The sequence below is a fragment of the Nelusetta ayraudi genome, unplaced genomic scaffold (assembly GCF_046127955.1).
Source record: "Nelusetta ayraudi isolate G7.1 ecotype Tasmania unplaced genomic scaffold, CSIRO-AGI_Nayr_v1 ptg000018l, whole genome shotgun sequence".
NCBI lineage: Eukaryota > Metazoa > Chordata > Actinopteri > Tetraodontiformes > Monacanthidae > Nelusetta > Nelusetta ayraudi.
Genome location: NW_027466068.1, coordinates 1,808,762 through 1,825,000, shown reverse-complemented (window position 1 = coordinate 1,825,000; position 16,239 = coordinate 1,808,762). Strand labels below are relative to the sequence as shown.

The 16,239-nt window shown below is 47.6% G+C and overlaps 1 protein-coding gene across 1 annotated transcript in view; it reads left to right on the top strand.

The window, feature by feature from the left end:
• The window catches only part of kremen1 (kringle containing transmembrane protein 1), a 26,004-nt gene extending 9,932 nt beyond the window's left edge, over positions 1-16,072 (top strand). The window contains exons 2-9 of the mRNA XM_076025700.1: positions 1,529-1,694; positions 7,055-7,146; positions 11,126-11,250; positions 12,716-12,869; positions 13,376-13,747; positions 13,915-14,142; positions 14,371-14,455; positions 14,627-16,072. Of these exons, the coding sequence (XP_075881815.1) occupies positions 1,529-1,694; positions 7,055-7,146; positions 11,126-11,250; positions 12,716-12,869; positions 13,376-13,747; positions 13,915-14,142; positions 14,371-14,455; positions 14,627-14,795 (1,391 nt within the window). The 3' untranslated portion in view covers positions 14,796-16,072. The remainder of the gene's footprint in view (positions 1-1,528; positions 1,695-7,054; positions 7,147-11,125; positions 11,251-12,715; positions 12,870-13,375; positions 13,748-13,914; positions 14,143-14,370; positions 14,456-14,626) is intronic.
• Positions 16,073-16,239: the final 167 nt, after the last annotated feature.

The window sequence follows — 16,239 nt, the reverse complement described above, 5'->3', positions numbered from 1 at the left end:
ACACACGTGGTGATGGAGATGGCAGCCAGAATAGCGTCAGTGGTTACACGTTGCTGTTTAATGACCTGGCAGCGGACCAGAGGTTTGACGCCTATTGCTTCTAGTTACTTAATAGGGGAAGAGTTCTAGTGAAGTCACTCACAGTAACTAAATAACTGGCGAGTAACTAACCAGCTCCAGCAGTGATTTGGTACGTGAGTTCAGGAGTTCAGGAGAATGCACGTTATTCGAAAGCAATCAAAATAAAGTATTCCGTTGGAAAGTGAACATCCAGTGATTGACGTTTGCACCCACTTTACAATATCTGACAATCTAGGTCTCAAAATGCGGCAGGGTTACGAGAGCGCAATTTGTGCTTCTGACTCATCGGGTGCCGCATTTCTGGGCGTGTCCTTAGCGCAAAAAACGTTTGTGGATATGACGCAAAGATGGCGGAGATGGTGTGTAAGTAACTCGAAGTAGAAGTGCAACTTTGTTGTCTATCAACACCGTCTCTGTGTTCTTTGCCGTCTTTGCTGTGCTGTTAGTGAGCTAACTGCTACCTCTGTGAATACACCGGGCTCCAGGTCTTCTTCTTCTTCCGCCTTCAGGGAGTAAAACCACAGCGCCATATAAGGCCTGGCATAACTTGTTTCTAGCGTTTCCGTGTACTTGCAGATATTTTTGGAGACAGCTTCGTATCTCTTTTTTTTTTTTTTTTTAATGCTTTTCTTCACACGCTGCAAAAATGCCCTCTACTAAACGGGGCCATAAAAATGACTAAAATGATTTTGCGTGTTATTATGTTGTTTTTGTTGTTGTTTTTTTCCTCAATACTAAAGGGAGCCGCTGCAGAGACTGAGTAACTCGAGCAATAGATGTCAAACCTGCGGGCCAGAGGTTTGACACCTATTGCTCAAGTTACTCAGTAGGGGAAGAGTTGTAGAGGGATAACGCACCAGTTACTTAGTTACACACCAGTTACTTAGTTACCCACCAGTTACTTAGTTACTCACCAGTTACTTAGTTACCCACCAGTTACTTAGTTACTCACCAGTTACTGAGTTACCCACCAGTTACTTAGTTACCCACCAGTTACTTAGTTACTCACCAGTTACTTAGTTACTCACCAGCTCTAACACCCCTTGCAGAGCAAAAAAAATGACTAAAATGAGTTTGCATGTTATTATGTTGTTTTTGTTGTTGTTTTTTTCCTCAACACTAAAGGGAGCCACTGCAGAGACTGAGTAACTCGAGCAATAGGTGTCAAACCTGCGGGCCAGAGGTTTGACACCTATTGCTCGAGTTACTCAGTAGGGGAAGAGTTGTAGAGGGGTAACGCACCAGTTACTTAGTTACTCACCAGCAGCTCTAGCAGTGACTTGGTATATAACACCCCTTGCAGAGCTTTAACCCCTGGTGTTAACCCATGTCTTGTCTTGTCTGGTGTGTGTGTGTGTGTGTGTGTGTGTGTGTGTGTGTGTGTGTGTGTGTGTGTGTGTGTGTGTGTGTGTGTGTGTGCGTGCGTCACCCCCTGGTGTCCGTCCAGAGTGCTACACTGCCAACGGCGAGGACTACCGTGGGGTCCAGAACAGGACGGCCGGGTCCGGGTCCGGGAAGGCCTGCCTGTACTGGAACGAGACCTTCCAGCACCCATACAACACCGTCAAGTACCCCAACGGAGAGGGGGGGCTAGGCCCCCACAACTACTGCAGGTGGGTGAGGGTGGGAGGGGTCAGGGGGGTTGGGGCTGGGCCCATGTCTAGGGTTCTACTGTTGCGAGGCCATTGGTCGGACTGAGGTTTTTTGCTTTGAACGGTGCGTTCAGGGCACGCAGCGACCAAGAAGGAGGTGAGAAACAGTGCGTATGGGGCTTTTTTTGTTGAGGGCATTTTTAGCTTTAGCATACTTGCTCATTTTTCCACACCACCAGTCCACTGGGAGCTCTGGCTGTTTCCTAGGCCACTGCGATGCTGCTTGCAGCTTTTCCAGCTCACTAGCAGTTTATTGGATAGCTGTAAACTTTTTTGCGGTTTGATTATGTCATTGTCATGTCATTCAGGACTCAGCCAAAGTGAAAAAAAACACCTCTGGAACTGCAATTTGACCTTCATTTGATCCCCTGTAGATTCTCCAAATCTCACCAAATTTTGCACACAGATTGGAGGTGGCCAATAATTTCATGTATGAAAAGAAAGCTAGCACCCCCTACACACTACCCAAAAAACACTTAAATGGCCCTTGTGGCTACTAGGAAGGTTGTAGAGACGCCGGACAAAAACCCACTCGTTACTCATATCATGACCTACATTTAATGCGTTATGACGTTTGACCTCCTACAAACCGGAAGCAAGCTATTTTCACTTGTTTTAAAAAATCGAAAAGCGCAAAAGTCAAGAGTCACAAATTTTAGAGGCTTGAAACTTAATGATTAAATATTCTGTATCAAACTTGTGAGACCACAACAGTTTTTACAATTTTATGGCTCTTAAAAATTACAGTACACTCAAAATTCCCCTCGAAACACCAGAAAACTAAAATGACTTTGTGGCCACTAAGAAGGCCGTTCCTCTCTTCAGGACCTGTTTCGTAGCCTCTGTTTTTTTGGTCCACAACAAACAGGAAGTGAGCTATTTCCATTTGTTTTTTTCATTTAAAAAAATGACTATTTTAAGAAAACAAAATCAAGAAGTTCAAGAACCGTAAATGTTGGAGACTCAATACTTTATTTGACAGACAAGACCTTGGTTTTTAAATATTGCATAAAACCTACAATGGCTTAGTCTCTTGAATGCTGCTCACAGCTTTAATTATTTTTTTTACAGTACAAATTTGCCTTTGCTCGTCTGAGTAGTTTGATATGAAGATTTCCAAACTGTACCATTAACTGTGGACAGCAGAAAAATATGTGATGCAGACTGAGGGAACCGTGGTAGAACTGTGCTGTTGCATTCCTAGTTTTGCTTTGGCGTTTTAGCTTTAGCATACGTGCTAATTTTCCCAACACCACCAGTCCGTAGAAGCGTTGCTTGGCATTGCAGCAGCTCCAGCTGTTTCTTGGGCCGCTGCAGCGATGCTGCTCACAGCTTTTCTAGCTCACTAACAGCTTTATTCAGACATAAAAAGTTGCTAATCGGGGGGTGGCAGCAGCAAAGTGGCTGCTGCTTTGTGGTATTTATGGCATGTACGAGGTCAAGGGTCGAGCATTTGTGCACGCTGCTGCTGCTGCTGCTGCTGCTGCTGCTGCTGCTGCTGCAGAAGGAAGCGGGCGGTTGTCCTGCGACTCCACGTCCACCTTGTTGGATGAGCTTTGGCTCAGGAATGGGCAAACTACAGCCTAGAGGCCATATGAGGCCCGTTAAGCTTTTTAATTTGGCCCTTCAGCCTAACTTGAAGAAATTATATTAATAGTCAGTCGTTCATACACTGTCTGTATTTCCTCCATGTTTGCACTGTTTTCAGAGTCATTTCAATAAAGAGCTAAATACCGTGGAGCTTCAAAGATACTGATTTGGTTGCAACTTTGCTTTGGTTCATTTTCAATTGACATTAAAGCAACGTGTTTTCTACAGAACATCCCGTGATAGATTGTTTCCTCCTGTGAGGTGGCTCACCAAAACATTCCATCCAGACCGTCTCCCACCCCCCCCCACCCCAGCCCACCCACCCTAGTCCACCCACCCCAGTCAGCTTTGATTCCTTTGTTGTCGGATGGGTTTATTGCACAATTTGAATATTTTGCAAATATTTTCCTTGTTTGCATGACTGGCAGTTTTGCAATTCAAAATATCCGGGCTTTACCTTCCCAGAATGCACTGCTTCACCTTCACATCCACACCTTTATCCACTGGTCTCCCACCTGTCTGAACCAGGGGCCCCTTTTCACCTGTGACCGGGGGGTTTCAGAGGTCAAAGGTCAGGTTCCGTCCAGCTGATTTATGACCCACCTGTCCTCTGCTGCTTGAAAAAACTTCAAACAGTGAAAAACTGAAGTCAAATTTCAATTAAATACAGCAGCAACCTCGATCATGAAATGCTGCTATTTTATTATAGGGAACAAATATTATGTAATAAAAGTAAAACATAGCCATGTGTCTGTGGGTTGTTTGAGACCACTTCAGTTGTTCGGACGGGGCCACATGTGGGCCCGCTGCCTTAGTTTGGGTACCCCCTGATCTAAAGGTTCCAGTTGGGGCGGGGGGAGTGAAACTGAGAGGGTGGGATGAGAAACCTGAGAGCTGGTGGTGAAGGTCTGAACCCCCCCGAGGGCCAATGGTGCTTTTGTGAGACCAGATGAGACAAAGGGACCGAGGGGCTGTGGGGCTGAGACCCAGGACCCAGGTGGATCATGGGAAGCCGGGTTTGGCCGCCCGTCTCAGCTTTAACTGGCCGCTTTAGAATAGAATAGAATAGAATAGAGTAGAATAGAGGTGTCAGATGTTGCAAAGCGGAAAAACTGGAGCAGCTGAAAACACAGACTCAATCACTGACTGCTGCTCCTCTTCCTGGAGGAGGCAGAGGAGGAAGAGGAGGAGGATGGAGAAGAGGAGGAGAAGTTAGTGGAGGAGGGAGAAGTGGAGTAGGAGGAGGTGAAGGCCATCAACTGCCGCCCCTCTTCCATTGCAACTTTATGGCCTACCATAAAAAGAGAGAGAGAGAGGGAGAGAGAGGAGTCCAGTCTCTGGGAGGAACTGGGAATCTGGGACGAGTGGAGGAATCGTCTCTTTGTCCTCCTGCGACGTGGTTCGTCGGAGCCCGAGGAGGAGGAGGAGGAGGAGGAGGGTCAAGAGGAGGGGGAGGAGGAGAATAAGAACAACTGCTCCGGTGTCCGGGCCAGGACTCTTCCCAGCAGTAAAATATCACATGACTGTTAATCACGCTGCTCCCATTCATTCATTATTATTCACTTGTTTCTTTATATCACAGAGCTCAATTGAATCATCCCTGTTCATCGTCCCGCGTCCGTCCGGCTGGAACGGTGCAGCTCAACGGCAGATTTTACACACGGCCATTTTCTAAATGTTGGGAAATTTACGGTACGACTCGGGTCAAAGCCCTGATGTGTTGTGGTGTAGTGCCCAGGTCCCTATCTCCGCTGGGGGAGGGGTGGTTGTAGTCATTAGGAGTTGAATAAAGTACAGTGTTGGTTGAGGCCACCGTAGGTTGAGGCCATTTGTACATTGAGGTTGAGGCCACTGTAGGTTGAGGCTGAGGCCACCACAGGTCGAGGCCACCATATAGTTAGGGCATTTCATCTGATATTTAATCTGATACATTTACGATATATTGTGCAGCCCTACTCGGGAATCATGAAAATCCCCTAGTTTGACCCCTCACAAGTTACTAAAGGCCAAACTGAACATTTTCGATTTTTGGAAAATCGATAACGGGCAGCCCAACTTTGAGCAGTTTTTATGAAAAAACATACAGGAGTGAGTTTCAACATTTTAAGACCTCTTACTACACACCTTTACAAACACATTGGTGAAGACATTCTTTGGTAACGATTTAGTTTGCAGATTTTCATAATTTGCCCTAGCTAGTAGGCCAAGGTCTGAGGCCACCATATTATTATTGTCCCTATTTCTTCTATGTCTTTTTATTCGACTGTCTTATAGCTTAAAGATCTTTTTCTTTACTCAATCCTTTTTTCAGTTATTTGTAGTGATTTCGTTTTTTAGCTCCAGTGCTTCAACATTGGGTGAGGTGTCATCACCCTAGTGGACCCCTCTCAGTGTGGATGACCCACCCACCCACCACCAGTGCCCTGCCACTTTTACCGCTCGCTCCTCTTGAATGGCACCATTCATCCGGGCAGCAGCAGCAGCCGTTTGCACGCTAAACCCCTCGGAGTCGATTAAAGAGTCTTTCTCTGAGGCCAGTAAATTCTTTTGACTCCCATCTGCCGTTGACCTTAAAATCCAGACCAGTGGCTTTGCCACCACTTTTTAAATCGGCTCGGGGGCCAAACAAGGGGGAAGTGGAGCCGCGGTGGTTGTTTTCAGCTCCTCCTCTGGTTTCAGGTCAGTCAGTGATGACGTTTACATACACAGCTTTGTTCAAAATTCGGTTTTCTCATCTCATCAGACTTCTGTCTTTGTCCCAGTTTTACATGCGACTAAGAAAGTCTAATTACTAATGGCAACATGTCCTCCTCCCCGACACTTGGGGGCGACATGAGTCTTCTTTGCGGGGTAATACGGTAACAGCAGAAACAAGAACAGCAGCAGCAGCAGCAGCAGTAACAGTAACAACAGAAACAACAACAGCAGCAGCAGTAACAGCAGCAGCAACAGTAACAACAGAAACAAGAACAGCAGCAGCAGTAACAGCAGCAGCAACAGTAACAACAGAAACAACAACAGCAGCAGTAACAGCAGCAGCAACAGTAACAACAGAAACAACAACAGCAGCAGTAACAGCAGCAGCAACAGTAACAACAGAAACAACAACAGCAGCAGCAGCAGCAGCAGTAACAACAATAGTAACAGCAGCAGTAGCAGCAGCATTAACAGCAGCAGCAGCTAAAAGGCTGAGCCCCTTTTTCTTCCTTTTCTTCTTCTTCTTTTCTCCCTCATTGTCGCAATTTAGAGGTAAAAAAAGAAAGAAAGAAAAAAGAAGGAGGCTGCGGGGGGAACGAGGGGGCTCTAGTTTCACCTTTTGTTTGGGGTCGTTTCCATTTCAGCTTCCTGATTCCACTGTGTGTGTGTGTGTGTGTGTGTGTGTGTGTGTGTGTGTGTGTGTCCTTCTCCTCCATTTAGTCCTCATTGTGTCATTGCTTTGACACACACACACACACACACTCAAACACACACACACATGGATACAGTATATCCATGCATATACTGTACATATATGTACAGTATATGTATACATCTATAAACACACATTTACATATACAAACTCACACACACACACAAAAACCACAAACACACATTTATTTTTATTTATTTATTTACTTGTTATATTACAACCTGTCGAATTAAGTTAAAAAGAGAAACTGGGGGGATGAATGTGAATCAAAGTCAGTTTCAAGGTGACTGAAGGTCAACGTTTCTCTGTGTTTGACCTTCAGGAACCCGGACGGAGACGTGCAGCCATGGTGCTACATCGCCGACCACGAGGACGGGATCTACTGGAGGTACTGCGACATCTCCACCTGCCAGAGTGAGTCCACCACTCCTCCTCCATCCCTCCATCCACCTGCCAGACTGAGTCCACCACTCCTCCTTTTCCATTCCTTTCTTCTTCTTTCATCCTGTCCCTGTCTCTCACTCTTGTAAAGAGGTTCTGGAACCATTAAAGAAGTAAAATGATGGCGGTGGCTGCTGCTCAACCCTGCGTGACTCCTTAACTCTAACTTTCTATAGATAGATAGATAGATAGATAGATAATAATAATAATAATAATAAACTTTTATTTGTACAGCGCTAAATCACAACCAAAGGCGTCTCAAAGCACTTTATACAATCAGAGAGAACCAACCGGGCCCCCGGAGCAAGCAAGATGCGACACTGGCTGGGAAAAACTCCCCTGTGGGAAGAAACCTAGGGCAGAACCAGACTCCAGAGGGCGATCATCTGCCTATGAGTAGTTGGGGTGAAGTAGAAAGATAGAGGAGAGACAGAGAAAGAGAGAAAGGAGCAGAGTGAGCCAGGGTGGCAGACAGGACAGAGTGAAAAACAGATACACCAACCAGGCAAAACGGATATAAACACATACACACAACACACAATAGATAGATAGGTTCTTGATAGATAGATAGATAGATAGATAGATAGGTTCTGGATAGATACTAAATAGACATAGATAGACAGATAGATAGATAGATAGATAGGTTCTGGATAGATACTAAATAGACATAGATAGACAGATAGATAGATAGATAGATAGATAGATAGGTTCTGGATAGATACTAAATAGACATAGATAGACAGATAGATAGATAGGTTCTGGATAGATACTAAATAGACATAGATAGACAGATAGATAGATAGATGGATAGATGATACAAAAAGGTTCAGAATCCATTAAAGTGGTAAAATGGTGCCTGGCGGCTGCTGCTGCTGCTGCTGCTGCTCGACCCTGTGTGGCTCTTTGACTCTTTGTTCGCTGTCTTTTCAGTCTATCCTGGACTTCTTTTCCTCCAGTGACCCCATTTCACACCGCTAACCCAATTTATAGCTCGCTTTTGATTGGCCGATAGGAGGAGTGGAAGGAGGGAAGCTTTTTCTGGATGTGGTATTGTTGAATCAGGACGTGTTGGCCCCGGTTTTCCACAATCACGGAAACACATCATGGATGCAGATTATTATAAGCATATTTCTTCTATAACAGACATGTTTATATTTTGAGGCGTTACCTTCGTACCTTGACTTGTTTGGACGGTGGCTTCCGTCTTCCTCAGGTCGCCTGGGTGGCGATGTGTTAATATTAGCTGGTATCATGGAGGTGCAAACCGCCAGTCAGATTTTGGACAGGTGGGGAACACCTCTCACCACTGTCAGACCACTCCTCCCCTCCGGGGCGGGGCTCCAGGTGTTGGTTAGCGGGGTTAGGGGCGAGGATCTTTGCAGATTTTCCATTCTACAATGATCCGTTATGGCTGATTCGAGGTTCTGCTGGTGGGTCTTGTCTTTTATTGATCCGGTGTGTCTTAGTGCCATCTCCTTTTTTCACATTTCACGTTCATTTGCATGTGTTGAAAACTCCTCCCCGTAGGTCTTATGGCACGAAAGACAAGGAATTTAATAAATAACATGGCATTTTTTTTTTGTCCTGATCAATTTTATCCCTGGGGTGTACTCAGATCTGACAGAGTTTTTTGGTATGGTTGTACCGGTGCGTTTATGGCATGTTTCCTCATGGCTCTTTAGATGCATTGAGTGACACCTCTGACGTACGGTAGTGTTATTACTCCTTTGTTCTCTGGCTTTTGCTCCGTGCCTTTTGTCTGTTTCTGTGCAGTGGGGTGTAGACCAAGACCAGTCTCGAGTACTACGTTTCTTTCACGTTTGTGAGTTCTTGCAATGTTGTTGCGTTTGTGTTAGTAATGGTTTTATTATTTCTGCCATCTATTTGGATAAGTTGCGGGTTACAAACCCAGTTGCTGTCCACTGCTACATCTACTACTGCTGCACCGTCAGCGTCTGTGGGTGGCGCTACGGAGTTGACGAACACTGCGGTCGGCCTCTTGTTTTCTTTCCGTCTGTGTTTTTCTCGTTTTTTGTTTTATTTTTTTCTTTCTTTCCCCAAATATTTGCTTTCAATTTGCTGATGCTGCTCCAGGTGTCTCATCCTCCTCCTCCTGAGTCATGACCTGCCACCCAGGTGAGCCTGAGTCACTCTGGGGTCACATGGGGTCAAACAACACAGCCACTGGTGTTTCCAGTAATCTCTCTCTCTCTCTCTCTCATCCTCTCTCTCTCTGTTATCATCATGTGGTTGGGATGATCTAAACATTTTAAAAACCTCTCTGTCTCCTCGCTGTGTCAGCGCACTGACTTCACACACACACTCACGCACTCTCTCTCTCTCTCTCCCTCTCTCTCTCTCACACACACACACACACACGCACACTGTTGTATCAGGATCCCCATGGAGTGTCCAGAAAGTTCCATGGCAGCAGATTAAGTCAGAGGACGCTAAGACACCTGCAATTGTAGTGACAGATCAGGTTTAGATCAGGTTTAGATCAGGTTTAGAGCAAGTGTGGATCATATTTAGATCAGTTGTGGATCAGGTGGTTTTGTTCTCGTTTTGTTTTTATGTTTTTTTTCATGTATTTTCCCATCATGCTTTGCAAGCCACCTGTGGGCTCTGTGCTTTGAACATGCTGGTTCATATGTCGCTCCCGTGACCTCTGATCCCTCACCTCGGTGGGGCTCCACCCACACCTGCCCTCAGAGGGGAAGGAGGGGATACTTGCTGAGACACACACAATGAAGAGAGAAAGAGTGAAAGAAAGAAATCTGGAGGTTTTTCGTGGTGGAAAAATGCTTCACTTCGCAGAGTGACTTCTGCTGCTGAGGGGGCGGGGAAAGGGGTTGGGGGGGGGGGGGGGGGGGGTGGAGGCAGTCTTTCCGACCAAGAAGGCGCAACAGTCACGTCGAAGTGGAACATCTTTGATTTTTTTTATGGATTCTTGTCCAGGAGGTCTGGATTTGGGCCCGCGGGCCTTAGTTTGGGTACCTCCCTGGACAGAGGCACCTGGTGAAGCTCAGTGACTTTGATGAAATAACTGCTCCACCTATCAGTATGGTGGAATCATCTCCCATTTTCTCCAAGTCACTGGTGCCTTGTTATTGGCAGAGTCTGTCCATCTCTCCATCCATCCCTCCATCCCTCCATCCATCTCTCCATCCATCCCTCCATCCCTCCATCCATCTCTCCATTCAGCCATCCATCCATCCTGACATACACCCATCTATCCTTTCATCCCTCCATCCATCCATCCATCCCTCATCCTTCCATCCATCTCTCCATTCAGCCATCCATCCATCCCGACATACACCCATCTCTCCTTTCATGCCTCCATCCATCCATCCCTCCATCCTTCCATCCATCTCTCCATTCAGCCATCCATCCATCCCGACATACACCCATCTCTCCTTTCATCCCTCCATCCATCCATCCATCCCTGCACCCTTCCAGCTCCACATTCATCCATCTCTCATTCATCCGTCCATCCCTACATCCCTTCCTCCATCCATCTCTCCATTCATCCATCCCTCCATCCATCCCTCTGTCCGTTACTGCTGCTGCTGGGTTACTTCAGGTCGTGGTGCCTCGTGACCAATATGAAGCAGTCGATTCTAAACCCAGTTTGTCCTCATTTTCACGGCACTTCTATTGAAAATTCAAGTGAATTGAATCACGGGAGATTCGTCAGAGTAAATCATGTGATTCCTGCTGCTGCCGCTCTGTCGCCCTCGTCAGACTTTTTTCTACAGTTGAACAGCTGATGGTTGAAGGGGGGACCCACACGGAAGCTGACAAGGCTGTCGGGGGGCCGGTGGAAATGGGGGACGAACAAACGAACGAATGTACAAAAAAATGAATGGCTCAGTATTGGCTCCAAAAAATTTGTGATTTTCAAGAAGGACTGAAACCACCATGCTCTCTCTCTCTCTCTCTCTCTCCGCAGTGCCCGGGAACCTGGGTTGCTTCAGAGACAGCGGAGACCCGCCAGCCCTGTCAGGACCCAGCGACACCTCCAACAAGCTCACCATCCAGAACTGTATCAGCTTCTGTCGGAAGCAGAGGTACAAGGTGAGGCTAACGATAACGCTAACTCTAACCCTAACCTTATTACCCTGACCCACCTTTACCTTTTAAGGTGAGTCTTTACTCGTGGTGAAGGCCTCCGGAATGAACCACAAGTTGAGTTTTAGCGTCACTAACCCTACTACTCCATCCGTAACACACAATTATCCAAACCTATCCCTATTACCTTAACCCACCCATCCCTAACCCTGACCCTGACCCTGACCCTAACCACAAGTTGAGTTTCAGCATCACTAACACTATTACCCTAGCCCTCACCCACCCTATAGCTAACGGATGCCACTGATCTTGGATAACGCCAGGGTGATAGGACATAAAAGGGTTAGGGTTAGAGTGGGGTTAGGCTTAGAGTATTAAATTAAATACAGTGAAATTGTATTTTATTTTTTAATGCTGTGATTTCCTTGTGTGTTAATTATGGAATTAACTGGATAAAGTCCATTCCTGGTGAAAACTCGTGAAGCGAGTGGAGTCCAGCCGTCTACTGCGTGGCTACAAACCTTTGGACGATGTTTATTTAAAAGAGCTTTTTGTTGTATTTTTAAACGTACTGGACATCCGGAGCACTTGAGTTCCTGTTTGGCGCCATCTGGTGGGCGAGAAACAGAAGCGGTGAAAACTTGAAAGCAGCATCTGATTTGCTCTGAATTGACTCATTCCTTTGTGTAGCGTTTAAGGCCCTGTGAGGAAAAAACGGAAACAGGACAAGTGCATGTTTTTCCCCTACTGAATCGCTTCTTTGGTTTTCCCTCAATTCAATTGGACTCTGTTTGTAACGAAACAAGGAACAGGCAGGGTTTTTGTTGTTCTTTTTTAAAATATATCTAAGTAGAACCTTAACCCTAAGTGGCACGTATCCCTATTATCCTAACCCTAAACCTATAACTCTAACCCTAGTACGCTAACCCACCCTAACTCCAACCCTAGTGCCCTAACCCACCCTAACCCCAGTACCCTAACCCACCTTAACTCTAACCCACCCTAACCCCAGCACCCTAACCCACTCTAACTCTAACCCTAGTACCCTAACCCACCCTAACTCCAACCCTAGTGCCCTAACCCCAGTACCCTAACCCACTTTAACTCTAACCCTAATACTCTAACCCACCCTAACCCCAGCACCCTAACCCACTCTAACTCTAACCCTAGTACCCTAACCCACCCTAACTCCAACCCTAGTGCCCTAACCCCAGTACCCTAACCCACTTTAACTCTAACCCTAATACTCTAACCCACCCTAACCCCAGCCCCCTAACCCACTCTAACTCTAACCCTAGTACCCTAACCAACCCTAGTACCCTAACCAACCCTAACCCTCTCTAACTCTAACCCTAGTACCCTAACCCACCTTAACTCTAACCCGAATGTCCTAACCCACCCTAATCCCAGTACCCTAACCCACCCTAATCCTAACCCTAGTACCGTAACACTAGTGCCTCCCTCTCTGCAGCTGGCCGGCATGGAGTCGGGCTACGCCTGCTTCTGCGGTAACGAGGTGGACCAGCGCAGCCGCGCTGACTCGCCCGGCACTGAGTGCAACCACGTCTGCTTCGGCGACCACACACAGCCCTGCGGAGGAGACGGCTGGGTCATCGTCTTTGACAGTCAGTGCTGCGCCGCTCGTCACTTCCACAGACAAAAACCTTCAAAATCACAAATTATATCAGGAATTAGACAAGCCCGGAGCCCCAGTCATGACGTGAGCACAAATGCTAATTTGTTCTCCTTCTCCTTCTTCTCTTTCCTCTTCCCCTTTCTCCCTCTCTCACCTACTCCCTCTCACCCTCCCCCCCGCTCCCCCCTGTCTCTCCTACTCCTTCTCTTCCCTCTCCCTCTTCCTCCTCACTTTCTCTCCTCCTCCATCTCTCATCTCCACCCTTCCCTCTCTCTCCTACTCCTCCTCTCTCTCTCTCCTCCTCCCCTCCTACTCCTCTTCCCCCCTCCCTCTCCTCCTCCCTCTCTCACCTCCTTCTCCACCTCCTTCCTCTCCCTCCCTCTCTCTCTCCTCTTCCTTCTCCACCTTTCTCTCTCTCTCTCTCACCTAATCCACCTCCGTCCCCTTCCTTGCTCTCTCTCCTCCACCTTCTCCCTCTCCTCCTCCAACCTGCAGCCCAGGTGGGCTCCTGCGGGGGGAACTACACCTCTCCATCGGGGGTGCTCTACTCTCCAGACTTCCCGGACCGCTACGGAGCGGGCCGGGCCTGCTACTGGACAGTGCAGGTCGCCGGCGCCGCCGCCCTGCTCTTCCACTTCTCCTTCTTCGACCTGGCCGACCAGACGGACATGGTGGAGCTGCTGGACGGCGGCAGCAGCAGCTCCGGCTCCTCCGGTGGCCAGGTGGTGGCGCGCTTCGACCGGCGCAGCCCACCACCATTGCGCGAGGGTGAGGGGTCGGAGGTCAAGGTCAGCGGGGACTTTGCCATCGTCTACTTCTACTCGGATCGCACCAACCAGGCGCGGGGCTTCTCGCTGCGCTACCGAGGTTAGCCCAGCTCGCACGTTAGCACGTCTTGGGCTCACACACACACAAAAAGAAAGAGAGAGAGAGAGAGAGACAGAGTGACTGAGAGAGCAAGAGAGAGAGAGACAGCCAGTGAGTCTAATATTGAGAGACAAAAAGTTTTTCCTCTTTTGTCCTTGTCTTTGCAGCTGTAAAAGGCCAGGACTCGGGCTCCACCACCATGGACGACGATGATGATGATGATGATCTTGAGGTCTCCAGCACTGCAGTACCTCGGCCGTCCAGCGGGGGCAGCACCTCCACCACCACCTCCAGCAGCAGCAGCAGCCAGCGGTCCAACGGCAGCACAGCAGAGCGTCGCTCGGTGCTGCATGTCATGACGTCCAGCCCCCGCAGGCCACAGCAGGACACTGCAGGTTAGTGGGTGGGACTTTATCTCCACCATCTCCACCTGCTCCACCACCTCCTCCTCCACCACCACCTGCTCTCACACCACCTCCACCTGCTACACCTCCTCCGCCTCCACCACCACCACTCGCCCATCTAGTATGTAGACTGACCTCTCACTCTCTCTCTCTCTCTCTCTCTCTCCCCCTCTCTCTCTCTCTCTCTCTCTCTCTCTCACTCTCTCTCCCTCCCTCCAGTGTGGTCCATCTATGCTCTGGCTGCTCTCCTGGTTCTCACTGTGGTGGCCCTTGTGGCCAAGCTGCTGCTGCATGTCACCATCAAGTACGTACCCACCGTCCATCACATGACCTGGTCACATGACCATCAGGGTCTCCAATATCTGGGTCTGGGTCCTCCAGGGCCCCCTGCTGGCACTATACAGTCACTACACCATGTTGCAGTGATGATGGTGATGGTGATGAACATGATGATGATTCTCCATCTCCCCTCCAGAACTCCCACCATCCCGACCATCAGCGGTTCCACCTCCTCCTCCTCCTCCTCTTCCTCCTCCTCCTCCTCGGAGCCCTGGATCATCCTCTACCGACCCTCTACCATCTCCCTCTTCAAGAAGAAGCTCAGGAGCCACCACAATGACCTCAGCCCCCTGGTGGGCAACTAGCGCCACTGCTGCTCAGTGTTTTCATCCACCCACGAGGGTGAGACCAAAGGCTGGGCTGCCCCACCCTACTGACCACTACTGGAACCACCCAGAACCACTTAGAACCTCCTAGAACCACCCCTGGACCGTCTAGACCAGGGGTGGGTCAACTGTTTGACTGGTGGGGCCACAACGGGTTTTAAAATGTGACAGAGGGGGGGCCGGAGCAGCAGCAGAAAGATGGAGAACCACCCAAAACCACTTATAACCACCCAGAAGCACTTAGAACCACCTAGAACCACCCCTGATCCACCCAGCACCTCCCCAGGATCCTCTGAAGCCCCACGGTATTTAGCTCTTTATTGAAATGACTCTGAAAACACTGAACACATGGAGGAAATACAGCTATTTTATGACTCACTGACTATTAATATCATTAATTCAAGAATCGTGGGACGGATTAAAAAGCTTTAACAGGGCCACATAAGGGCCTCCGGGCCATAGTTTGCCCCACGCCTGCTCTCAGAAAGATGAGTCTTCATGTGGTAACAGACGAGACTTTCAAAGACTTTGGGTTTTCTGTGTGTCTCGGGACATTTTTACTGAGCATATTGTTCATATTAAGTTCTCTTTTTTTCTAATTTTGGGCGGTGAAAGAAATGAATATTGTTGTATATTGTGTAATTATATAACTGCTCCACACAGAAAGCAACTCCCTCCTCTCCATCCCCCCCCCAAAAAAATCACTTTGATGCTTTGATGGAGCTCCACGCTGGTAACAGATGGTTTTCTTTTAAAAAACATTTTTTTACTTTTGCACAACAGACTTTTGTACAGCACCAGCACCAGCACCACCTAAAGGATACACCACTTAAAAAAAAAAAAAGAAAGAAGAAAAAAAATAGACACAATTAAAGCAACACCACCCCCACCGCCCCAAAAAAATACATACATAGTACACACAAGTATATAAGTATAGCTCGACCGGAACGCATCTTAAATTACTGCTGGAGCCTGATGAGGTTCCGAGCAGAGAGAGTAAGAGAGAGAGAGGAGAACCTGGTGGGGGAAAACTATCCAGATGGGCCAAAAAAACAAAAACACCATGTTTTGGTTTTTTTTTCAGACCAGATTGTACATAGTGAAGCGGTGAAATGTTTAATTTATACAGTTAAATTATTGGGTTTCTTTGTATGGTTTGAATGGGACATTATTATTTTATCTTTTTGTATAAGTGTTGTTTTATTTTCAATGTCTTCCGGGTCCAAAAACAATAAACACTGTCTGCATGTTTCTTACACGCGTCTTGGTTTCACTGCCCGTCTTCTTCTGAAAGAGCCAATCGGAAACCTCAATTTGGAGGATTCAATAGGAAGCCTGAATATCACAAACCTAATGTGTAATTTGTGATATTCCAATTTTTTGAGACACTAAATTCTATTTTTTCATCATCTACAAGCAAGCC